Source organism: Dendrobates tinctorius, unplaced genomic scaffold (assembly GCF_039654945.1).
Source record: "Dendrobates tinctorius isolate UK_male_01 unplaced genomic scaffold, ASM3965494v1 ptg000064l, whole genome shotgun sequence".
NCBI classification, from domain to species: domain Eukaryota; kingdom Metazoa; phylum Chordata; class Amphibia; order Anura; family Dendrobatidae; genus Dendrobates; species Dendrobates tinctorius.
The window spans coordinates 50,258,439-50,278,377 of NW_027361732.1; the positions used below are offsets into that span (position 1 = coordinate 50,258,439).

The 19,939-nt window shown below is 44.3% G+C and overlaps 1 protein-coding gene across 13 annotated transcripts in view; it reads right to left on the reverse strand.

The window, feature by feature from the left end:
- MYCBP2 (MYC binding protein 2) overlaps positions 1-19,939 on the reverse strand; it is a 439,899-nt gene that overhangs the window by 122,650 nt on the left and 297,310 nt on the right. For 8 of the 13 annotated variants that reach the window (XM_073580415.1, XM_073580409.1, XM_073580414.1 and 5 more), the window contains 4 exons: positions 11,793-11,890; positions 10,580-10,696; positions 9,926-10,066; positions 3,297-3,371 (listed from right to left, as the gene is read on the reverse strand). In XM_073580415.1, the coding sequence (XP_073436516.1) occupies positions 3,297-3,371; positions 9,926-10,066; positions 10,580-10,696; positions 11,793-11,890 (431 nt within the window). The remainder of the gene's footprint in view (positions 1-3,296; positions 3,372-9,925; positions 10,067-10,579; positions 10,697-11,792; positions 11,891-19,939) is intronic. The other 5 variants (XM_073580420.1, XM_073580418.1, XM_073580412.1 and 2 more) reach the window with 3 other exon arrangements.

Below are 19,939 nucleotides of genomic sequence, written 5' to 3' on the forward strand. Positions count from 1 at the left end.
TTTACAGCAGATGTAATGGGACATACACCTTCCAAAAAGTTCAACTTTTGTCTCGTCAGTTCACACAGTTTTCTCGCAAAAGTCTTGAGGATCATCAATATGTTTTCTGGCAAAACTGAGATGAGCCTTTATGTTCTTACTGATCAGCAGTGGTTTTTGACTTGGAAACTTGGCCATTTATGCTGTCTCTTTCTTAGGCCAGGGTCACACTTGTGAGTGCAATGCGAGAAACTCGTGCGAGTCTCTCGCCTCAATACTCGGCAATGCCGCCAGCACTCGGGACCGAGTTTCTTGCATTGCAGTTGTAAGTGTGACCCCAGCCTTATGGTGGAGTCATGAACACTGACTATAACTGAGGCGAGTAAGGCCTGCAGTTCTCTGGATGTCGTTGTGGGGTCTTTTGTGATCTCTTGGATGAGTCGTCGCTGCGCTCTTTCGGTAATGTTGGCCGGCGGGACACTCCTAGGAAGGTTCATCACTGTTCCATGTTTTCGCCATTTGTGGATAATTGCTCTCACTGTGGTTCGCTGGGGTCCCAAAGCTTGACAAATGGCTTTACAACTTTTTTCCTGATAGATCTCTGTTACTTTGCTTATTATTTGTTGCAAAATTTCTTAGAATCACAGCATGTTATCTAGCTATGGAAGAAATTTTGGTCTACTTCACTTTGTCAGGCATGTCCTATTTAAGTGATTTTTTGATTGTGAACAGGCAGTAATCATGCCTGGGTGTGGCTAGGTAATTTGACCTCTCTTGCCCAAAAATGTGATAAACTACAGATAATTTATGTTTTAAGGGGGCAATCACTTTTTCACACAGGGCCTTGTAGGTTTAGAGACTTTTTTCCCTGAATAATAAAGACCTTAATTTAAAAACAGCATTTTGTGTTTACTTGTATTATCTTTGTCAAATGTTTCAGATCACCAAACAAATTAAGGCTACGTGCACACATGCGGAATTGCCACGGAAATGTCAGCGGCAATTCTGCAACTCCCTGCCGCGGGAAATTCACGGGAAATACGCATGTGGAATTCCCGCAAAAAACTAGCGTTTTGCAAGTTTAATTCGCTTGCAGAATGCTAGCGTTTTCCAAGCGATCTGTAGCATCGCTTGGAAAACTGATTGACAGGTCGGTCACACAGTGTGACCAACTTTTTACTATTGATGCTGCCTATGCAGCATCAATAGTAAAAGATCGCATGTTAAAAAATATTGTTATTCTCACCTTCCGACGGCCACCGGAGTCCTTCTCGCCTCTCACCACGCTCCCAGCATCTTCCGGTCAAAGTAATGCTTTTGCGCGAAGGACCCGAGATGACTTCACGCTCGTGAGAGGCGGGAAGGACTCCGGTGGCCGTCAGAAGGTGAGAACAATAATATTTTTTATTTTTATTCTATTTTTTACAGGATTACTCTACGCATGGTGGGCATAGCCACATGTAAAAAAAAAAAAAAAAAAAAAAAAAAAAAAAAAAAAAAAAAGCGTTTCAATGCAATGCTATGGGTGTGGAATCGCCGCGATTCCGCAAAAAGAATGAGCATGCTGTGGATTTTTACGCTATGCGATTCCGCAGCAGAAAAATCCGCAGCATTAGCACAGCATTGCGGAATCCCTTAGGATTGCATGGGATGCGGGTTTTTTGCGTTTTCGGGGCAATTCCGCGCGTAAAAAAACGCCACGAAAACACAAAAAAAACCCCTACCTGTGCACACAGCCTTAAGTGTGACAAACAAGCAACAGAAAAGGAAATCAGAAAGAGGGAAAACACTTTCACACAACTGTACATTTAAACTAGATTAGAAATATTACTACTGGTATTTTAGGGCATGCTGAGGTTTATTTCACATTTAGTATGAGCAAAAAAAATAAAAATAAATCAAAAGAGGATTATTTTAATTGACAGCCACATTATATGGTGAATTGACACACATGCATCAAACATGCCTGATGTAGGCCAAAAGACCACACTGTGGAGGAAAGTGATAGGAAATACCCCAAACGTAAACCCCTGTCATACACAGCAAATGGGGTGTCAACCAGACAGGGGATCAATAACGCATTACGTTCACCCAACCCAGAGGTAATAGATATTTAATGTCCACAGATGGACTTATTGCTACTGGGGTATCCAGGGTACTGCATGCGTTCCAGTGTCCTGCACAGCCAGGTAACTAGTTATTTTTTATAGTTATAACTAGTACCTGAATTAAATCCATCAGCAGAAAAACCTTGCTCCTTCCCAAAGGATTTGCTACAGCATATATAATACAGTCAAAAAGCATACACAAGAAAAGATATAACGCCCCAAAACAAGTACAAAAATATAATTTTTGGTTTTACCCCCTAAACTACTTTTTGGGCTTTTAAAAGTATGAAATTATGTTAATATAAAAGTTTTTTTTCTAGAGTTTCAAAATTTCTTCTGTATTGTTTTTGGAAGTTGCACTTTATCACTTCCATTTAAACTTCACAAAGGTAACATTGAATGTATGGATTTTTAGCCTCTAGCAGTAATCAAGAGTATTTTTACTTAAAAAAGCTTAGAAAGTGGAGCTGAATAGATCCACTAAGTTTGAAAGGAACCGGTCAGCAGGTTTGTAGATCCCAACTAATGTCATCCATGTAAAGTCTCTGTAATGTTGATGACAATCATGCCTTTGTTTTACATGTCCATGACTCAACTTTATAGAAATCCATCTGCAAATTTTCAAGTATATGAGCCGCAAGTACCCAGGGCTTTGCCATTCACTTAAAGCTACCCCAACGTCTCCCACCCGCTGACAGGTTACTGTCAGTGACTGACAGGTCATTCTCATCTGTGACCTGCTTCTCAGTGTGAGATCTCGCAAAAACATTATTCCCAGGTGTGGCACATGGGCAGATAGAAAGTCTGCCTTTCAAACGTCAAGACCTTTCTGCGCACGTTCTGCCCCGGGAGTGATGGCGCATGTGTGACATCTTGGGCGGCGTACTGCCCCGGGAATGATGGCATTTGTGTGAGATGTTGAGGGGGTAACAGAAGATGTTTAATTACTCCACGTCTGTTTTATAAAAATCCAAAAGGTATGGACATCATTGACATTTCTGGGGCGTTAAATAGATGACGATAGTTTAGGGTCCAAGAACTTGCTGACCAGTTAAGTTTAAAGAGATCTACTTCTGCAACATAAATCTTGCTTAACTGCCACTAAAACAGGATAGGGCAGCAGAAGAAAATAGATAGGACGACAAACATTATTAAGACACTGCATCGGCGAATCTGAAAGACTGGTGAGAGCAGGAATACAGGACTCACCTGAGGAAAAAAGGTTTTAGAAGTCCAAGATAAAAAGTCCAAATCCCTGGTTCCTTGGCTAGCATAAAAGATATTCTGAGCAGCAAAAGTTTAGAGAGAAAATATTGACAGAAAAATCGGGAAAAAAAGCATCAGATTATAAAAAAAAAAAACGCCATTAATGAAGGAAAACACAGAATAGAAGACTCAGTGTATAACATTCTGTATAGACAACACTTGGAGAGATGAATCAATTGTAACACGTTAGATACACTCTGAAAGGGATGTAGTGTGTCATGCCATTCAATGAGGAGCTTATCGCAGAACATAGTAAGACTGATGGTAAAACTACATATGCCTGCATGTAAATCAAGGAAAGGAGTACTGAAGGCAGAATGGATTCACTGGGAAATTTTAAGTGGAGGGTCTTAAGGGGGGATTCTCTTTGATTCAGAGTCATGTACTATGCCCTCACGTACTGCACCAGGCATATAGCGCAGTGAATCCGCTTTACCTGGAGTGCTCCTTTATCTGCTGGTTAAGGTTACACAACCACAAGTTTCAAACAATATTACCATTCTTTTCAACACAAGTTTTTAGTTTTATTTTCCACATGTTAGCAAAAATATAACAGAGAGATCAATAGAGTGGTTGGAATTAACAGACAATTAATATATTTTATACAATGGAGTTGAGGGAAAATTGCCACAGTAAAGAAAAAATATTAGGACCAGACAAACCCATAGATCAAAAGAATCTGTCAGGGTCTATAAAAACAAACAAACAAAAAAAAACAGAACTTGTGAAAACCTCAACTAATGACATCCACAGTGCAATTAGTCCTGCATACAAAGATCATGAGTTTGTCTGCTGGCGTAGACAGTCTATTAAATGGCCCTAAAAAATGTTGAGAGATGAAACACATTGCCCACATTTACTAAAGCGGTGTCATTTTTACATTCATTTACAGATCACGTTAGACTGAGATTTAGAGGTGGCTCTAATGTGTTACTATGGACTGGAGCAGATTAAACTGGTTACAACTGAAGAAATCCTAAGGCTAAGTTCACACGTAGCGGAATTCCTGCGAAAGTTACCATGAGAATTCCAGAAATCCATTCCGCGGGAAAATAGCATTTTAAATTCCCGCGATTTTCCGGTGGAAAAACTAGCGATTTGCAAGCGTAATTAGCTTGCAGAATGCTAGCGTTTTCCAAGCGATCTATAGCATCGCTTGGAGAACTGATTGACAGGTTGGTCACACTCGTCAAACAGTGTTTGACAAGTGTGACAAACTTTTTACCACTGATGCTGTCTATGCAGTGTCAGTAGTAAAAAGATCTAATGTAAAAAAAAAAACAAAAAAAAATAAAAAAATCGGGTTATATTCACCTTCCGACGTCCTGCGCAGTGTCCCCATGCCCCCGCGATGCTCCGACAGGTCCCGTTCCCAGTAATGCATTGCGGCAATGACCTTTCATGACGTCGCGGTCTCGCGAGACCGCTACAGCATCACAAGACGCGACGTCAGCAAAGGTCATTATCGCAATGCATTACTGGGAACGGGAGCATCGCTGAAGCCTGGGGACGCTGTGCGGGACATTGGAAAGTGAATATAACCCGATTTTTTATTTTAATTCTATTTTTTACAGGGAAGTGGTACCCAGAGGTCAGTCTCCTCTCCTCCGGACCGTGGGTACCATCTGCAAATGTTCTGCTTACTTTTCGCATGGTGGGCACAGCCACATGCGGAAAGTAAGCAGAACAATGCATTCCTATGTGGGCGGAATTTCCGCGATTCTGCAAATTAATGAGCATGCTGCGGATTTAGTCTCATATTACAAATAAAATTTAAAAAAATTAGAAAAGAATCTCCTCTGTGTGTCTCAGGATGTGAACTCCCCGTCCCCACTCGGCTTTGTCTGGCAGTAAGATATCTGCCCGAGCCCTCTCTCAGCAAGGGCAGGAGAGGGACTTTCTAATCAGCCACCAGCTAATGATGGAACTGATTGGCAGGAGATTATTCTTTATGTTCTGCTGGATTTCCACAAGACTGACAGGCAGAACAAGCTGTAGCCTAACAGTGAGGACAACTACTGTAGATTCCTTGTTTAATGTAAACATTTTAGGTGCAGTGTTCTTTTAAGAATATGTGGTATAAAAGAGACACAGTGGGGCCTTAGTATTAATTGAAGCACAATTTGGCCATGACATTCCACTGTACGAAAAATAAAAGGAGGTAAAACCACATGGTCCTTTATACCCGAGACTAGCGACATTCTGCACTCAAAAGGGTTGTCCAGAATTAGAAAAAGGAGTGTCTTCTTTTTTTACTGTTGGGACAATTATTGGGAAATATTTTTACAATTAATCATTCCTTGCAGAGAAAACAAAGGGATAAATAGTATTCTATAATGGTATTCTTAGTAGCAGATACCTGCTTCAGCATCTTGAAGTCGCCAACTGGCCATTTATAAAGAGATTGTCCAAGGAGTCCCCCTCCTTCAACAGGCCGTTATGTCAGAGATCATTTGAATTCTCATTAATTTTTTTTTTTAAATGACTGAAAATGTTGCCATTAAAGGAGTTATCTGGTGAAACAATATGGACTACTTATCGTTAAGATAAGTTATGAACCATGAGATGAGCAGGTCTCTGACACTGTGCACTCCCACCGATCAGCGGTTATTTGTTCTGATGCCTGTAAGACGTAAACCATTTAATTGGAGCTGCAAGTGTAGTGGCAGCTGTCAGGTACTGCAGAGCAGCTGCAAAGTAACAGGAGCTTTTCTGCATTACCCGACAGCAGCCGATAACTTGAGTGGAGCTGTGTCATGCAGCTCAAATTGTTTACATCGGGCAGCTACTGGAGCAAACAGCTGATCAATAGGAGAAGATTTATTTTAGACATTTAAAATGTATTAGCTGCTACAGGCCAATCATGCATGTACAGAATTGGTTTATTAGGAAAAGATGACCAATAGCGATGAGCGAACGTGCTCGGATAAGGCGTTATGCAAGCATGCTTGTGTACTACCAAGTGTCTTCGGCGTGCTCGAAAAAAATGTTCAGAGTCCCCGCAGCTGCACGTCTCAAGGCTGTCAGAGAGTCGCAAGAGGATGCATGGATTTCATGTTTGTTAGGCAATCCATGCAAGTGTTGCAGCTAACAGCCGCAAGACATGCAGCTGCGGGGACTAAGAACATATTTTACGAGCACGCTGAAGACTTACCACAGGAGCATGCTCGGATGGATAACGCCTTATCCGAGGACGTTCGCTCATCACTAGTGATCATAGAACGCGCAACTGTAATAGTGGAGAGTCTAAAATGTTCAGTAGATTGCAAAAGAACATCTTGGCACTCAACTTCAGTGCAACTTCTTATTTTATTTCACCATGAAATTTATAAAAGTATTAAGATGCGTTTCAGCCCAACCCAAGTTTTCATTGACATCTAAACAAGTAATCATACATCACATTTAATAGTACTATCTCCAGGAAAATACATCAGGATTTGTATTGAAGTTGTTGTGTGTGCTGGGAAGTCCTTTGACTTTTTTTTTTAATTTTTATTTTATTGAGTTCACATCAACCACCTGGACAGGGAAGTGATGATCATTTTGGAACAAAATATTAGCAAAGCTGCACAGTGCCTTGCGAAAGTATTCGGAACTTTTCAACCTTTTCCCACATATCATGCTTCAAACATAAAGGTACCAAATGTAAATTTTTGGTGAAGAATCAACAAGTGGAACACAATTGTGAGGTTGAACGAAATTTATTGGTTAATTTAAATTTTTGTGAAAAGTCAAAAAACTGAAAAGTGGGGCGTGCAATATTATTCGGCCCCTTTAACTTAATACTTTGTTGCGCCACCTTTTGCTGCAATTACAGCTGCAAGTCGCTTGGGGTGTGTCTCTATCAGTTTTGTACATCGAGACACAAATTCTTGCCCATTCTTCCTTGACAAACAGCTCGTTCTTAGTGAGGTTGGATGGAGATCGTTTGTGAACAGCAGTTTTCAGCTCTTTCCACAGATTCTCGATAGGATTCAGGTCTGGACTTTGACTTGGCCATTCTAACACCTGGATATGTTTGTGAACCTTTCCATTGTAGATTTTGCTTTATTTTTTCCATAAATGTGTTTATTAAACTTTTCAAAATAAGGTACAACAATCCAGAAAGATGATATACATATGAATACACTAGAATATACAGACAGGTAAGATACAACTTTGTGAGGGACAAAACAAGCTTGTAATCCTAGACATCTCAAATCAGACACGTCATGTCCATTCACATTTTAGTAGATTTTGCTTTATGTTTGGGATCATTGTCTTGTTGGAAGACAAATCTCCGTCCCAGTTTCAGGTCTTTTGCAGACGCCAACATATTTTCTTCAAGAATGGTCCTGTATTTGGCTCCATCCATCTTCCCATCAATTTTAACCATCTTCCCTGTCCTTGCTGAAGAAAAGCAGGCCCAAACCATGATGCTGCCACAACCATGTTTGACAGTGGGGATGGTGTGTTCAGGGTGATGAGTTGTGTTGCCTTTACGCCAAACATATCTTTTGGCATTGTTGCCAAAAAGTTCGATTTTGGTTTAATCTGGCCAGAGCACTTTCTTCCACATGTTTGGTGTGTCTCCCAGGTGGCTTGCTGCAAATTTTAAACAACACTTTTAAAAGGATATCTTTGAGAAATGGCTTTCTTCTTGCCACTCTTACATAAAGGCCAGATTTGTGCCTACCTCAGCTGTAGATCTCAACAGTTCATCCAGAGTGATCATGGGCCTCTTGGCTGCATCTCTGATCAGTCTTCACCTTGTTTGAAATGAAAGTTTAGAGGGACAGCCGGGTCTTGGTAGATTTGCAGTGGTATAATACTCCTTTCATTTCAATATGATCACTTGCACAGTGCTCCTTGGGACGTTTAAAGTTTTGGAAATCATTCTGTATCCAAATCCGGCTTTAAACTTCTCCACAACAGTATCACGGACCTGCCTGTTGTGTTCCTTGGTCTTCATGATGCTCTCTGTGCTTCAAACAGAACCATGAGACTATCACAGTGCAGGTGCATTTATACGGAGACTTGATTACATTACACACAGGTGGATTATATTTATCATCAGTCATTTAGGACAACATTGGATCATTCAGAGATCCACAATGAACTTCTGGAGTGAGTTTGCTGCACTGAAAGTAAAGGGGCCGAATAATATTGCACGCCCAACTTTTAAGTTTTTGAATTTCCACAAAAATTTAAAAATAACCAATAAATTTTGTTCAACTTCACAATTGTGTCCCACTTGTTGTTGATTCTTCACCAAACATTTACATTTGATATATTTATGTTTGAAGCATGATATGTGGGAAAAGTTTGAAAAGTTCCAGGGAGCCGAATACTTTCACAAGGCACTGTACTACCATAAACCAAAATTATATAAAAAAAAAAAATTCAGTAAATGGAGAATTATGCAATATAGATAAATACTCTTAATTGGATCCTCCTGCCTGTTCTACCAAGTACTTAAAGGACTCTTCTGTACAGACTTCCAGATTATGGGTGAGCAGATAAAACAGCAGGTATAAATGCCACACATCTTTCCTAATATTGGCCAAAGGGCTAAACTGGGCTAAAGTTTTTACAGCAGTGTGTAAAAATGGAACAAATGCAACTAAAAGACATGATCTAAAGGGTTTGTCCACTCTGACCAGTACTAAACATAGGCATGTCCTAAAAGTCAATGATAAGGGAGAAAAACTCATAAGTAATTTATGGACACCTAAAATATGTCAAATAATCACACTCTGAATAGAAGAGACATCTGATATAATGGTAAAACAGGCACAGCCATATTGTCATCTATTTGAAGATTACAGTGTGCAGTGTATATTTTAAGTACAGTTAAAAGGTTATTTTTGGTTTTCAACAGATCCAATGGGCATAAACTTAAAATCCATAAAATATTTCTAGACCCAAAAGCGGGGTATAATGGCGATCAGCGTACACTGACAGTCAGCAATACTCTGTATGGTATACAAGACTGCAGTGTGCTACTGCGGGGTGTGCGTCAGAGAAAGGGGGCTCTCTGTACTATATTGGGTGGAACTACTACTGTGTGAATTAGTTATTGCCAAGATGTTTCTTAGAGGCTCCTAGACTAGTGTGAAATGATAATTGGGGCTTTACACAGCTATGTTATGGCAAAGAAGGAGTATCTATAAGAGGGGATTCGAGAGAAATGTGAAGCCAATGGGCCAAGCAGGATGTGGAGCTTGGGTTAATAATAATGCCGATATTTGTACAATACGCAAAAGCAATAATCAGGAGAATCGATGTCCATTTAAACACAAATTTTTGCCTATATACATATACAACACAATCAACAAAAAAGTATTTGAATACTACAAGCAAGGTGATAAGGTGATGAAGTGACCATTCCTGATGATGCAAGACGGTACATATCTATTTATAAAAATGCCTCTTAAGATTATTTAATCCGATGCATACGTGTGCAATGTTAACTTGTGATCCATATTACAGACACCAAAAATCGACAATGAATGAAATAACTTGAAATGATATATCCGTGTATTACAGAGGAGCCTCTACGGCACTGTGATAGGGAGGTGCCTTTTACTTACATCAACAGGAGCCAGGAGACTCTTGCCGAGATGCTGATTAAAAGACAGGCACCAAGCTTCATTGTAACCATTCATGTTAGGAACATACTTCTTTATTGTCTCATCATTCAGCCTGAGCCACACACCATCATCATTGTGGATCTAGATGGGAAACAAGCAACAATAGCGAGCCATGCTCTCCTGTAACTACTTTTTGGTTAGCAAGTTCTATGTGGTTCTTTCTAAAAGCAAATAGTAGATGTGAAGCACAACTGTGGGGGGGTCTATGCCACATGCATCACCAGTGATAAACAGGTGCAGTGAAGGTGTGAATAGTGAAGAGTGGGGGGGACAACGCTCACGTGGATATACCAAGAAAGAGCATGGAAGCAGGCAGGACTGGCAGTGTATCACTACAGGGCAAGGCAGAAGTGTATGCAAAAGTGTAATTAACACAATTATTGAAACTCATGAGAACAGAAAACGTCATAATGCACATTTGATGCTTTATCTACTGTACAGACACAACTGCCTATTGCAGCGTTACTGCAAATTATTAAAGCAATTAATAAAATCATTAATTAGCCTTTAAGTGCCATATAACTTGGTCAATGACCCATTATAGTCGGCCATCATAAATGAAATATCCTTAACAAAGAGTGTCTAAGGGTTTACCTCGTCAACAAAAGCGATGGTTCCATTGACTTTCACTATGCCTATCTGCTCACTCTGAAGAGAAGGGTGGCTACGAATACGGAGCCCTGCACTGTCCTTGGCCACAAATTTGCGAACCTATGAAGCAGAGGTAGACAGAAAGGAGAGAAAACCTAAAGCGCAAAACCACAGCAAAAACAAAGCCTGAATAACACAGCGCATCAAAAAATAAGGGGATATAGTAAGGCAAAAAAAGTTACAGGTTGTTGCTAGTTTCCCACATTAATGCAATAATTAAACAACAAGAGCAGAGCTGAAAAACATTTCTGAAAAAACACAAATTCAACAATGGACTCAAGACAAAGCTGGCTCTAGATAGTATCAGGGAGTAGGCTTTGTGTTTCCCTGTAAACTGAACAGTACAAACATTATCCAAGTGATATGATCTAAGTTTTGGCTCATGCCCTTTAGTCTATCCTGTGTGTGGCAAAAACAGGCCAGGAATACAATTTATTACATTGGTTTATTGCCCTTTCCTTAGAACTGGTCTTGTACATAGTACTGCTTGTCACCAAGTATCTCCCATCAATATCTAATTCTACTATTCAGAATATAAATTCAGTTTGTGGATCCATGCGACGGATGGGGACGTCAGTCAATGCTGTGAGGCACCAGGGCATACCCCCAGATGCAATGCAAGAATTACTACCGGCTTCTGACGAACCAGCCACGAACAGGTAAATTATATAGAGCAGATTAAAGCTATTTGTTCACAAGGAGCAGGTTTGCGGAAGAAAATTACTGCAGCAAATAAGCAATAATGCATGTAAATGTGCATCATTTGGTGAGGATTTGCTGCTGATTTCCCTGGGATACACATGTCTTCCAGTTGAGGGGGTCCCTTGACTGTTTTTCTGTTGGTAGTGACGTTTTGCTACTCGTCACTACGGGAGTTGTCACATAGAAATAGACCCCCATAGAAGGGGTACATGCTGGCAGTCTACTTAGCTTGGCCTTTTCCTTGTTTCATATTCATTTTGGACAAATGACTGGTTCCATATAATAGTGCAGTACAGAAGATTTTAGAGATATTGTTCGCATTGCGGTACAACGGATGATGGGAAAAAATAATATTTAGAAATGGACTAAAAGAGCAAAATTAATAATGCTCAAATTAATTAGCAAAATATTGTTAGAATGAAGTTAAGGAAATTTAAGCAATGTAATAACCTACCTTGTTAGGTTGGGGCTCAGCTTTTGGCTTTACCAGCTGTGTCCCAGGAGGAATCATTCCTTTAGGTGGATCCTTTACTTTGACTTCTAATCCTGCATCTATATACGTTTAAAAAAAAAAAAAAAAAGACAGAAAAGACATGTATAAAGTTAGCATACAGTGACAATGAAAAAAAAGAAAAGAAAGTTTGTTGCAATGCTTAAAGAGGGCTGGTCATCGGGTCAAAGTGGCCTGTAATTACTCCTGCGAACAAACGGAGGGCACTGCTAAACCGCAATAGGAAAAGAGGGAAGGGGTTCTCCAAAGGCAAGTCAATTTAGACAATAGCCTGAAACAAGAAAAGCGACTGGCCCATCTCAAGGGAACACCACAAACAGATTTGTATGAAACATAAATTGATAGTTTTGTCAAAAAAGGCACAAACATGGAACAACACAGAATCCATAAAAACAATTAATGCAAAAAGGAGATTTTTGTGTACTCACCGTAAAAGCTCTTTCTCTTAGCCTTTAATTGGGGGACACAGAACCGTGGGTGTTATGCTGCTGTCCACTAGGAGGCGACACTATGCATAATCTGAAAAAGATTAACTTTGGCTCCTCCTCTGCAGTATACACCCCTGGACGGCGTCAGCCTTCTCCAGTTTTGTGCAAAAGCATTAGGAGGAATATACCAGAAACATAACCATGCCTGTAAAAAAGGCTACTATAAACAGGTTCAAACAACAATATGAGAACCCAACCGTAACAACGGCCCGCAAGGGCAACAGGGTGGGAGCTGTGTCCCCCAATTAAAGGCTAAGAGAAAGAGATTTTACGGTGAGTACACAACAATCTCCTTTACGCTGTCGCCTTATTGGGGGACACAGAACCGTGGGACGTCCCAAAGCAGTCCCTGGGTGGGAAGCAGTGGACGAATATTGTGCTGACAGTCCCTTAGACTTGGGGTACTGCCGCCTGAAGGACCAGTCTACCCAGGCTCGCATCCGCTGAGGACTGGGTATGCACTCTGTAGTGTTTTGTAAATGTGTGCAGGCTAGTCCAATTGGCTGCCTTACACACTTGATGTGCCAAGGCTTGATGCCGAATGGCCCAAGAGGCCCCTACCGCCTGCGTAGTGTGCGCCGTGATACCGGCCGGAAGGGGAGAATTGTTGAGGCGGTAAGCCTCTTGAATGGTGGACTTGATCCACCTAGCAAGGGTGGCTTTGGAAGCCGGTAGGCCCTTGCGAACGCCTTCTGGAAGAAGGAAAAGTGAATCAGACATCCGGAAGGGAGCATTCCTAGACACGTAAATACGCAATGCCCTGACAAGGTCAAGCGTATGCAGAGCCTTCTCTACCCTATGAACGGGAGCCGGGGAAAGAGACGGTAGTGACATTTCCTCATTGAGGTGGAAGCTGGACATGACCTTCGGAAGGAAGGATGGTACTGTACGGAGGAACCACCTTGTCCTGATGAAAAACCAGGAAGGGTTGTCTGCAGGAAAGAGCTGAAAGTTCAGACACCCTGCGTAGCGAGGTGATTGCCACCAGGAAAACCACTTTCTGTGATAGAAAGCGGAGTGAGACCACCCTAAGGGGTTCAAAAGGAGGTGACTGTAGTGCTGTCAAGACCAGGTTGAGGTCCCACGTCTTCAACGGACGTTTGTAGGGGGGAAACAATCGGGAAACCCCTTGGAGAAAAAAGTCTTCACTTGCAGCTTGTTAGCAATACGCATCTGAAAGAGCACTGAAAGCGCTGACACCTTGCTCTTCAGCGAGCCCAGGGATAGCCCGGCGTCCAGGCCTGACTGAAGGAAACCGAGGGCCTTTGGAAGAGAATAGGGAAGTGGGATCTGCCCACGAGATTCGCACCATGTGAAGAAAACCTTCCAGGTACGATAGTAAATCCTGGCTGAAGTTGGCTTTCGAGCCCTGATCATGGTTTTAACAACATCCGGTGAAAAACCTGCTTGGGTCAAAACCCAGGTCTCAATGGCCACGCCGTCAAATTGAGAGCCCCCGAGTTCTGGTGGAAGAACGGGCCTTGTGACAGGAGGTCGGGATGTGTGGGGAGACGCCAGGGAGCGTCTGCTGTGAGTTGCACGACGTCGGCGTACCATGTACGCCTGGGCCAGTCTGGAGCGATCAGAATGGTGGGAACACTCTTTTGTTTGATCTTCCTCAGGACTCTGGAGATCAGGGGGAGGGGTGGAAAAATGTACAGAAGCTGGAACTGGGTCCAGTCCTGAACCAGGGCATCTGCTCCGAGCGACCGCGGATCGCGCGTCCTGGCCATGAAATAGGGAACCTTGGCATTGAGATGGGATGCCATCAGATCCACGTCCGGGGTCCCCCAACGATGACAGATCTGACAGAAGACTTCGGGATGGAGAGACCATTCCCCAGAGTCCATTCCTTGTCGGCTGAGATAGTCGGCTTCCCAGTTGTCCACACCCGGAATGTGGACCGCGGAGAGTACCGACCTTGCAGCTTCTGCCCACTGTAGGATATGTGTTACTTCGGTCATCGCCTGGATGCTGCGGGTGCCGCCTTGATGGTTCACGTATGCCACTGCCGTAGCATTGTCCGACTGTACTCTGATATGAGAGTCTGCTAGCAAGTGATGGAAGGCCTTCAACGCCAGGAAGATGGCCCGAATTTCCAGGATGTTGATGGGCATGGTCGATTCCCTTGGTGACCACCTACCTTGCGCTCTGTGATGTAGGTGCACCGCACCCCAACCCATAAGGCTTGCGTCGGTGGTCAAAACCTTCCATTGACCGGAGAGAAAGGATTTTCCCCTTGCAAGCGAGGTTGGCTTGAGCCACCAGTGCAGGGACCTCCTGGTGTTTGCTGATAACCAGAACTCCCTGTCGAGGGAGAACGGATTCCTGTCCCAGGACTTGAGGATGGCCAGTTGAAGGGGTCTGAGGTGAAACTGGGCAAATGGTACCGCCTCCATTGCTGCTGCCATCCTGCCAAGTACTCTCATGGCATACCGGAGAGATCTGGGGGACTTGCGGAGGAGTGTGTGAACTCCCAGACGGAGAGCCAGTGCCTTGTCCCTGGGGAGGATCACCAGACCCTTGGAGGTGTCGAATAGCATCCCCAGGAAGGTCAGAGACTGACTCGGGGTAGTCGAGGACTTCTGTAAATTGACTAACCATCCCAGGCGCTTCAGAGTGTCGATCATGATCGAGACGTTGACCTCGCAGTCCTTGAGGGTGGGGGCCTTGATGAGAAGGTCGTCCAGATATGGAACGACTACTATGCCTCTGGAGTGCAGAACATCCATGGTAGCTGCCATGATCTTTGTAAATGTTCTGGGAGCCGTGGCCAGACCGAACGGGAGGGCCACAAACTGGTAATGGTCTTGGTTGATTGCGAATCTGAGAAACCTCTGATGGGCGGTAGCAATCGATATATGCAGGTATGCGTCCTGTATGTCTATGGAGGCAAGATATTCTCCTTTTTCCATAGACGCAACGATTGACCGGAGGGATTCCATGCGGAAGTGACGAACTCGAACGTACTTGTTGAGTTGCTTGAGGTCTAGTATGGGTCGGACGCTGCCTCCCTTCTTGGGCACCACGAACAGGTTGGAGTAGAAACCTCGGAAGCGCTTTTCTGCTGGGACTGGCACTATGACTCCTGCTCGCAGGAGGGAAGAAACCGCTTGACGGAAGGCCTGAGCTTTGAGCAGGGATTTTGGAGGGACAGAGGGAAAAAACCTGTGCGGTGGGCTGGTAGTAAACTCGATTTTGTATCCTGAAGACACTATTTCCTTGACCCACTTGTCTTCTGTAATAGGCAGCCTACAAGTGGGGTGTCTTTCAGAGGGCATGAGTCAGGATGAGGGAAAAGTCTGAGGTTTTCCTCCTTTAGGTTTTGCCTGGCTTGCCTTTGATTGCCAGTTCCTGTCCGGCCTCTGTGCCGCACGTGTGTTGTCCCTGCGGGGGGAACGATTACGGTTTTGTGCTGGGCGTGAGACGGACCAGCCTGAAGAATTCCGAAAGGATCGGAAACGAGATTGATTACGCCTTTTAAACGTGCGTTTTGGTCTTAGTTGAGGGAGGGAAGTACTTTTGCCCCCCAGTAGCATTGGATATCATTGTATCCAGCTTTTCACCGAAAAGACGGCCACTGAAGTACGGGAGATTTGTTAGGGACTTTTTTGAGGCCGCATCCGCTTTCCATTCTCTTAGCCAGAGAATACGCCGGATCACCCCTACTCTGGAACTCTCTACCACAACATATCAGACTCTCACCTACCATCGAAACCTTCAAAAAGAGCCTGAAGACCCACCTCTTCCGACAAGCCTACAACCTGCAGTAACCACCGATCGACCAAACCGCTGCACGATCAGCTCTACCCTCGCCTACTGTATTATCACCCATCCCTTGTAGATTGTGAGCCCTCGCAGGCAGGGTCCTCTCTCCTCCTGTACCAGTTATGATTTGTATTGTTTAAGATTATTGTACTTGTTTTTATGTATACCCCTCCTTACCTGTAAAGCGCCATGGAATAAATGGCGCTATAACAATAAATAATAATAATTGTGATGGCGTTTGATGCTATTCCCGCTATCCCTCTTGCAGAGTCCAACGCTGCATGGACCATGTAATCTGCCACTACTGCAATTTGCACCGCCTGGTCCGCCAGCTGAGGATTTGAAGCTTGAAGGACCTTTTGCAATAGATCAGCCCAAGCCGCGATGGCCTTGGCTGCCCAAACTGAAGCAAATGCGGGAGCCAGAGAGGCACCTGCCGCTTCAAAGATTGAACGAGCCATGCGTTATACTTCTCTGTTTGCTGTGTCCTTGAGGGTTGAACTGTCCGGCAGCGAGAGACGCATTTGTGCTGCTAGTCTAGAGACTGGAGGGTCCACTTCAGGTGGATCTGTCCAATTCTTGGTGTCTTTCTGTGGAAAGGGGTATTTTGCTTCCAAATACTTGCGATTGGCGAATTTTTTCTCAGGCTGCGAAAAATGCTTAGAAAGGATTTTTTGAAATTCCGGGTGATTAGGGAAGACCTTCGATGGTTTCTGAACACTTTCAAAGGAAATCTTGTGTTCTGGTGCTTCCGGGGTTGGATCTGAAATGTCCAGCACCCGAAGGATGGAAGAGACGATATCCTCAACTATCGCAGTATTGCTAGGGGGACAAGGGAGCAAAGCGTTCTCTGTTTCGTTATCTGAATTGGAGTCACATATGCCCCCTGAGTCTTGCGCATCGCTAAGGAGCTCCCTAGCGGGAGAACTAGAGCGGAGGTTTCCCGTGGTCTGGGATCGTTGTGGAGATCCGCATTGTCCTTCTCTATCAGGGGACGGCCTCGGTGACCTGAGGCCACTGTGTCTTTCCCTGGAGGGGGAAGACCTATTGCTAAGTGAGGACGCAGATGAACGCGACCTGTGGGTCCGCTTACGCCTCGAACTGTCGGAAGCGCCCTGATCATGAGACCGGACGTCCCTTTGCTGGGTAACGTTCATAGCCGAGACATGACCCTGCAGAGCCTGCAGTAATGTGGAGGTCAGGTTATCTATAGACTGTGTCATAGACTGCGACATCTGAGTCGCCCATTCCGGCGCAGTAGCGGTCGCAGAAGCGTTGGTAGGGACTTCTTGGGGTTCTGATCCTGTTTTTTGGGTACAATCCCGGCAGTGCAGGTACGTGCTGAAGCTGGGGAGAGTGGCCTTGCAGGCTGTGCAGACTGCATAAAAGCAGTCTTGCCTGGTTCTTTTCCTTGAGCCCGACATAGTACCTTTAGTGGAGGCCCTACGGGGTATCTACGCAGAGGAAAGGAGTAGGAGAGCGCTATAGGTTATAGGAATTCTCAGCTGAGTACCAAGGACCCAGCTGTGATCTTACCCCACCGGTGCTCCCCCTTAGGTCCAGCGCTGGTAAGTCCCACGTCCTGTGCCCCCCGGAGACTGCTGTGCTGCCTTCCTCCAGGTGCAGCAAGATGGCCACCGGATTCTGAGGTGGAGAGGGAAGGGGGCGGAGAGCTGGAAAAGGGCACGCTGGGCCATGGAAAAGCGCGCCCTTCCTGCCTCGATCCGCCCATTCTATGACACTGCAGTGTCATTTTCGTCATCCGGGAGGCGGCAACTTCGGCTAGGCCGGGGGGGGGGGGGGGGTCGGATTTAAACCAGACCCCCCAGAATGAAAGGAGGGCTGGCGGTGGGGCCATGTGTGTGTGACTGGGGCCCTGTGGAGGGTCCCTTGGGGTGCCGTTGCTGCAGAGACCGGGGCGCAGGGAGCCCGGTCTCTGATAAGTGCCGTGCCTCTCTGCACCTCCCCCGGTCCCAAAAGGAGCCCACAGGTGGATTGGGGTCCCTGGTACAGGCCCTACCTGCGGTGTCTCAACCTAATACCCCCAGAGGGGGATTAGGGAGGGTGCTGCTGTCACCGTCAGGGGTCTTCATCGTCGCCTCGACCTCGACCCAGAGCTGGACGGAACTGAGGAAGGAGGGGGGGTCTCGACCTCGAACCAGTACCCGAGGAACTGGTGAGGGAGCGACATGGCGAATAGCCACCTCGACCTCAACCGGGTACCCCTAATGGGGGACCGAGTAGGGAGCCATGCCGGGAGTCTCGCTGGAGACCCTCTTTTCTTCATCTGTAGTCCTTTGGAAAAAAATTCAGGAAAAAGATGGAGTAAAAAAAAAAAATCTTAGGTGTGCCTCCTGCAACACTAAGCAAAAACTGGATAAGGCTGACGCCGTCCAGGGGTGTATACTGCAGAGGAGGAGCCAAAGTTAATCTTTTTCAGATTATGCATAGTGTCGCCTCCTAGTGGACAGCAGCATAACACCCATGGTTCTGTGTCCCCCAATAAGGTGACAGAGTAACTGCAATCTGGTCATGGCATGTAATAATGATACAATGACCCTCCCACATTCAAAGTCCCACAGATAAGAGCAAATATATAGCAGCAGAGTATACTCCACACATTCAATATACAAGAATAAATAATCTGTAATACAATATCACATAATTACTGATGAAACCAACACACTAAAAATAAGGCTATGCATAGCACCATGCATATTAGACGCTAAGCCTGAAAAATACAAAGCAAAGAAGCATATACACCCCTAGTAAAGCTGGAAAAAAGGCAGCAATTGCTGCATGTTACCAGAGGGCTTCATAACCATAAAGATCAGGGCTCCTTGGAGCATGAAGGTGCATACAAAAAAATATCAAGTGCTTGGTGCAATTTGTGGGATTGGAATGGTGGGGGAGCAAAGCCCCACGCGTATCGCCACTACCCACGTGGCTTTCTCAAGGGAGGACAAAGCGCTGGACTCCAGTGTGTGCCCTATGTATTTATATAGAAAACACATATGTATCATAATTAAAGAAGAACCTTACTGAGGTGAGACGTCAGGAAATCGGCGGGGTCGCGGCCATCTCGTTAGCATCACAGGGACTGACAATAAAGTTGAGCAAACAGTCAGACAGCGCATGCGCTGAATCCATTATTATGCGCGTGCATCACATATGCATCTTGTTATACTGACAGCAGTTTCTCTAACACAGACGTGGACCCATCGTACGGCGCATGCGCTAGATAAAGCACAAAGCGCCCGTGCAGCCAGCAGTAATGAGCGAACTCTCTCTCTCTCTGTGTATGTATATATATATATATATATATATATATATATATATATATATATATATATATATATATATATATATATATACACACACATATACACACACACACATACACACACACACATACACACACACACATACACATATATATATATATATATATATATATATATATATATATATATATATATATATATATATACATACACACACTCACTGGCCACTTTATTAGGTACACCATGCCAGTAACGGGTTGGACCCCCTTTTGCCTTCAGAACTGCCTCAATTCTTCGTGGCAGAGATTCAACAAGGTGCTGGAAGCATTCCTCAGAGATTTTGGACCATATTGACATGATGGCATCACACAGTTGGCGCAGATTTGTCGGCTGCACATCCCTGATGCGAATCTCCCGTTCCACCACATCCCAAAGATGCTCTATTGGATTGAGATCTGGTGACTGAGGAGGCCATTTGAGTACAGTGAACTCATTGTCATGTTCAAGAAACCAATCTGAGATGATTCGAGCTTTATGACATGGCGCATTA